The following is a 6170-nucleotide window of genomic DNA, read 5'->3' on the forward strand; positions in this document are numbered from 1 at the left end:
CCGCCCCCCCCCCCCCTCCCCCCCCCCCCCCCCCCCCCACACACACACACACACACACACACGCCCACTGTTATGGTCCCACTGCTGCCTCACTGCAGAATTTGAATCGGAGCCTAATTTAAATAAGGGTGCTTTGGGTTTCACCTGGGTCAGTTTTTCACCAGGAGATATTTTGTGCCAAAGCAGGCATTAGATTTAGATGTATCCATGACACTGCATCTCTTTCTTGTCTGTTCCTATGTCAGGTTATTGAGGTTTGAAAAGCAACAAAATGATTATTTAGCACGTTTGCTGATCAAGCAAATCAATGCAATGAATTGTTTTGACCACACAATATCCTAAAACAATATAACAAAATAAAACGAAATATCAAAGTTTACTTGATGTAGTTTTTATTTTTTTATGTTTTGAAGGTGAGTCCCGTCAGTATCCACACAGAGAAGATCCAGATCTGACATTCTATAGAGCACTCAGCACATAATCAGATATGTTTGCTATAATTGCACCCTGTGAGAGTGGATGCAGTATTAGTGGCTAGCGTATTGATCCTGCAGGGTGCTCATATGAGAGAGAACTCATAACTTAATACACATAGACCCAATGGAGCCAATAGTCCCTCCCTCCCCCTCTTGTTATTTTCAACTGTTCTGCCCTTGTTGGCTTGCAGAAAAAAATCCCCAAATAAAACTGTATTTCTGGGAAATAGTGACAGTTCAAATCAGTGCTTTCATTGTTTTACATAAAGTGCTCAAAAGCAGTTGGATGGTCTTATCTAAAATTTTCTATGGAGAAATAAGCTTGAATGTTAAAGTTAAACTTTTTGCTTGATGCATACAAAACACAGCATGGAGCAACAAGTATTCACATTAATGTTGCAGCCTTGCTCTCCTTTCTGTCCCTGTAGCTGTTTGCAGGCAGATCAGCCTGTGCCTGAGCCCACAAGTGTGCGGAGCCTTTGCATCCTCGCGGCCCAACGTGGCCCCACCCTATCTGAAAGCTGCAGGCCCCATCTGCCTCCACCATGACTGTTGCCACCAGCGACCCTGCGGAAGAAGCAGCGGCGCATTCAGGTCAGCCTCATGACCAGTACGACCCAGAGTCAGATCACGAATGTTGCGAGAGGGTTGTCATCAACATCTCAGGCTTACGCTTTGAGACCCAGCTCAAGACACTGTCTCAGTTTCCAGAGACTCTGCTGGGTGACCCTAAAAAAAGAATGAGGTATTTTGATCCCCTCCGGAACGAGTACTTTTTTGACCGCAATCGACCAAGTTTCGATGCTATCCTGTATTATTACCAATCTGGGGGGAGGCTACGCCGCCCTGTCAATGTGACTCTGGACATTTTTTCTGAAGAGATTCGGTTTTATGAATTGGGGGAGGAGGCTATGGAAATTTTCAGGGAGGATGAAGGTTTCATAAAAGAAGAGGAGCGACCACTGCCAGAGAATGAATTTCAGAGACAAGTGTGGCTTCTGTTTGAATACCCAGAGAGTTCAGGTCCAGCTCGAATCATTGCCATCATTTCTGTCATGGTGATTCTTATCTCTATTGTAAGCTTTTGCCTGGAGACACTGCCCCTTTTCCGAAATGAAGATGAGGTGACTCACAATAATGACTTTCAGTCCATGCTCAACTCCACGTCTCATTTTGTCAGCTCACCATATTTTACAGATCCTTTCTTTATTGTGGAGACCCTCTGCATCATCTGGTTCTCTTTTGAGTTCCTGGTTAGGTTTTTTGCCTGTCCAAGCAAAGCTGGATTTTTTGGCAACATCATGAACATCATAGACATTGTGGCTATCATCCCTTACTTCATCACCCTTGGCACAGAGCTTGCAGAGAGGCCAGAGGACGGCCAGGCAGGCCAGCAAGCTATGTCTTTGGCCATCCTTCGGGTCATTCGTCTAGTAAGGGTGTTTCGAATCTTCAAACTCTCACGACACTCCAAGGGACTCCAGATCCTAGGACAAACTTTAAAGGCCAGTATGCGTGAGCTGGGCCTCCTCATCTTCTTCCTGTTTATTGGTGTAATCCTCTTCTCTAGTGCCGTCTACTTCGCAGAAGCAGACGAGCCAGATTCACAGTTTAGCAGCATCCCCGAAGCCTTTTGGTGGGCAGTGGTTTCCATGACCACCGTTGGCTATGGAGACATGGTACCAACAACCATTGGAGGAAAAATTGTGGGCTCTCTCTGTGCAATTGCTGGTGTGCTGACTATTGCCTTGCCTGTGCCTGTCATTGTGTCAAATTTCAACTACTTCTACCACAGAGAGACAGAGGGCGAGGAGCAGGCACAGTATCTGAACATTCCCAGTGTGCCTAAAGCCAGCTCAGCTGATGATCTGAAGAAGAGTGGACGAAGTGGCAGTGGATCCACTCTCAGCAAGTCCGACTACGTTGAGATTCAGGAGACTGTGAACCACAGCATCGAGGACTTCAGACCAGAGAGCAAGAAAACAGGAAACTGCACCCTGGCTAACACTAACTTTGTAAATATCACTAAAATGCGCACAGATGTATAATATGAGCTAGAGAAAATGACTATCCTCTTAGATTTCAGCTGGACAATGGATGGTTTCCCTCTGCTGATGAATTAAACTACCCAGTATGGGAGCAAAGAACAGAGGGAGAAAGATTATCTTGCAGAAAGTGTTAATGAGGAAGACCTCATTTTGGCAAAACGTCATGTGGATTAATCAGTACACATTGTAAAACTGCCATTTGTCTTATTTAGGACATTTTGTCTGCATGGAGTTAGAATTACAGTACCATCAGTTTGTGACAGTAGTCGTCCTGCTTGCAATAGTAGCCAAATAGTAGCCAAACCAGTAATAACCAATAATACCAACATAAAGGGACCAGTATCATCTATCTTATTGCTCAAACTGCTGCAGAGAAGATGGACAATGACAACAGGTTTGGATCTTTTTTTTTTTAAGAAAACCTCAATTTATGATTACAGCTGGCCAACAATCGTGAGCAGCTTTAATCTGTTGCTTTAACTGCCACAACCCTGAGTCAGAGAAAGACACAATCACCAAGATCACTGCTGCTCAGTTAGGAAACCCTGAGGAGAGCAACAGAGAGACACAGAGATTACTATCAATATGTTTTTGGTCAGGTTAACGTTTGTCGGTTTCTTTGACAGAGAGGAATTATGAGTGCACTTTAGCATCTGTCTTTCAGTCCGGGCAGATTTTATTTTATTTATTTTTTTCCTGTAGAAAGCAACAGTTATAAGGCTGTGGTGGGCTGCAAATCTGGACCAAAACAGAACACTCATGATCTTTAACCCACTATGTCTTTTTTAATGAGGCTTATATGGATTCATAGTGTATTATACTGTATGTAAACACTAGCCAAAAGTCTGCCTTTTTTAATCTTTATCACATGCTGACAAGCAGGAGAACTAAAAATGTCTTTCTGAACATTGTGCATGTTTGTTTATTGATGTTTGAATTTGATTTTTAATGGATTTTATAGAACCTCTTTGTTATATTTGTATACTTTTTTTCTTTTATATTTGCATTGGTAAAACACCCAATGTTGAGTGAACGATGCAAGATTTTTTTTCATTGTACTGTTAGTGTTAAGCATAAACTGTTCAGGACTTCATATCATTCCATGATATAATGAGATTACAGTGGATATGGGTTTTAGTTTAGTTTATGGGTTTTAACTTAAAGCTGATGTCGACATGGTTTAAACGTCTTCGCAGGAAAAAAAATGATTGATTATACCTTATGCACCCCTAAAGCTGAAAGTCATAGATTTTCAAAAATGCCTACAACCAAAGACGAAACTCATCTAATGTCAGTCTGAGACTGCAGCATTTTCCTGCTATGTCACCTTTGTATTCCTTTGCTGTCCAACTGTAAGAAACAATAAGCTGGCTTAGCACATTCAACGATGCTTTACTGAAACACTGACTAATTTTATCTAATCAAAGCAATATATCTACATTAGTACAACTGCCTGCTTCTGGAAACAGTAATAAGAAAACAACTACTTTCTATTTATTTTGATTTGAACTGACATTGCATAAAATATATTGGGGTGTAAAAACGATCATATTTATCTTGATTTGTTGCAAATTCAGCAGTCATTCTACTGGTCTGTTATGCTGACATGCAGTAATGTAGGACATAGACTGGATTATCCTTTTTATTGTCACTCTTGAACCAAAGTTATTCTGCTTTTGTGGAGCTGCATGTCCATTAAAGTTGTAGCATGCACTGATATGAATACTATTTTATAAATAAACTGACTTCATTGTATCCCTATATAGAGAGGTGTTGTTGCTTGGGTCACGATCCATTTGAAGTACTCAGACAGACTAGTGTGTCCATGAAGCAGCTTTAGTGTCTGAAGGGTTCAGGAAATAACAGCAGGTTGATGATGAGAGGAAACAGCGAAGTTCTGAGAGGATGTCAGCATGATGACATCCCCATTCAGTCTAGTGGTTTGCAGCCATAACCCAGAAATGGTGTGTACTAATGAAGGCAAAACAGCTACGACCTGCTGACAGCCCAATGGATGCACGGAGATTCATAGACGGTTGGAGTTTTTGCTCAGCCGAGTGAATTATAATGCTCCAAGGAAGCGTCTGAGTGCCCCTATTGCTGGAACATCGATCCATCAGGCTCCGTGTGTTGTGTTATCTGTATTATTTGTGTGTTAGGGGGAGAGTGAGGGAAATGGAAAGCTTTTAGATGCACACGAGCTGAGTGTTTCTAGCTTTTAGAGACAACAGCTGGTCTTGTTAAATGCAAGCTCAAATGACACCGGTGCTCTGTGTGTTCTGTTTCATCCTAACACACTGTTTACAGCCTGTATATATTCAACACATGGTAAATAAACAGAAGATGGAACCTGCAAAACATGTGTTGACATACAGTAACAGCTATAGCATCAGCCAGATCAAATGTTGAAATGTGGAAAATGTGGTGACGAAAGTAAGATATACACTGCCCACACCATCTTTGTTTTTTATACTGATGTTATTTCTTTAAACTGTTATTTTGTGGAACACCTATGTCACTTTAAGCTTGGCCCAGACTGCTGTTCTTTCAGTTCTTGTTACCAAAAACACAATTGAAGTGACACTCTGTCAAGATAAAACCTTTCTCTAGGAGAAACTAACAGGACAGCATGTTGGGATCTGAACCACAGAAAACCCTTTTTTTTTCCTGGAACCCACAACAAAACCCAGTGGACATTTACATGCACAGACCCGCGCTGGGTATTTGAACGCATACAGCCTGTGTACTCATGTGTACACACACACTGCCTGAGAAAAATAATCTGTATGGACACGCCTGATGTCAGGGCAGACACCAAACTGTGGCTTTATCAAACCTCAAGGCCACAATGGACTTTAACCTGCTGCTGATGGGTTTGCTCTCCTGTAGCCATGTTTAAGTATTTACAACCTTACAGCTGCTTCAAATGATGTCTTATGTCTTAAAATGCCTAAAGCTTCAGGTTTAAAACAAGCTTCTGCCATGTGTAAAGATTCCTGTGTGTAAGGGAATCGAGCTGTATGCTTGCTGAACTCATTTATGAAATCTAAAGTTGTACAGTAGGTGTCATCGAGTTCTCCTTTAAGTTTATGCTACAAGTGCAAAAATATGTCAAAATAAAGCATTTCTGCGAGACCTTTACTTTACTGTATGTGCCACCAGGAATTGTAAACTAATCTGTTGTTAATTTATTTTCAACAATGCTTTCTTATTTGAATGTCATCACGGGCTCAGCTTTGAGCCTCACACGATGCAGAGACTGAGGTTTGATTAAAATGATTAAAAGACATATGCAAGCAAGTCAAATACGTTTTTGTCAACAGTGTTTTGTTAAATTCATTCTTTCTCTGTTTATCTTGTATTAGATTTTTACTATACATGATATATAGCGGGTGGTATGGCGGGCAGTGGTTAGTGCTGTTGCCTCGCAGCACGAAGGCTGCAGGTTTGCTTCCTGGATGTGGTCTTTCTAGGTGGAGTTTCCATGTTCTCTCCATGTTCTTATCTACTTCCTTTAACAGACTAAAATCATGCAGTTAGGTTAACTAGTAACTCTAAATTGTCCCTAGGTGTGAGTGAGAGTGTGAACGGTTGTTTGTCTCAATGTGACCCCGCCTCTCACACAGTGACTGCTGGAGATAGGCAC

At 41.6% G+C, this 6170-nt stretch overlaps 1 protein-coding gene across 1 annotated transcript in view; it reads left to right on the plus strand.

The window, feature by feature from the left end:
• Window positions 1–5825, plus strand: part of kcna2b (potassium voltage-gated channel, shaker-related subfamily, member 2b) — a 7063-nt gene extending 1238 nt beyond the window's left edge. The window contains exon 2 of the mRNA XM_017415206.3: window positions 905–5825. Within this exon, the coding sequence (XP_017270695.1) occupies window positions 1022–2524 (1503 nt within the window). The 5' untranslated portion in view covers window positions 905–1021 and the 3' untranslated portion in view covers window positions 2525–5825. The remainder of the gene's footprint in view (window positions 1–904) is intronic.
• The last annotated feature ends 345 nt before the right edge of the window (window positions 5826–6170 follow it).

The sequence above is a fragment of the Kryptolebias marmoratus genome, linkage group LG8 (assembly GCF_001649575.2).
Source record: "Kryptolebias marmoratus isolate JLee-2015 linkage group LG8, ASM164957v2, whole genome shotgun sequence".
NCBI lineage: Eukaryota > Metazoa > Chordata > Actinopteri > Cyprinodontiformes > Rivulidae > Kryptolebias > Kryptolebias marmoratus.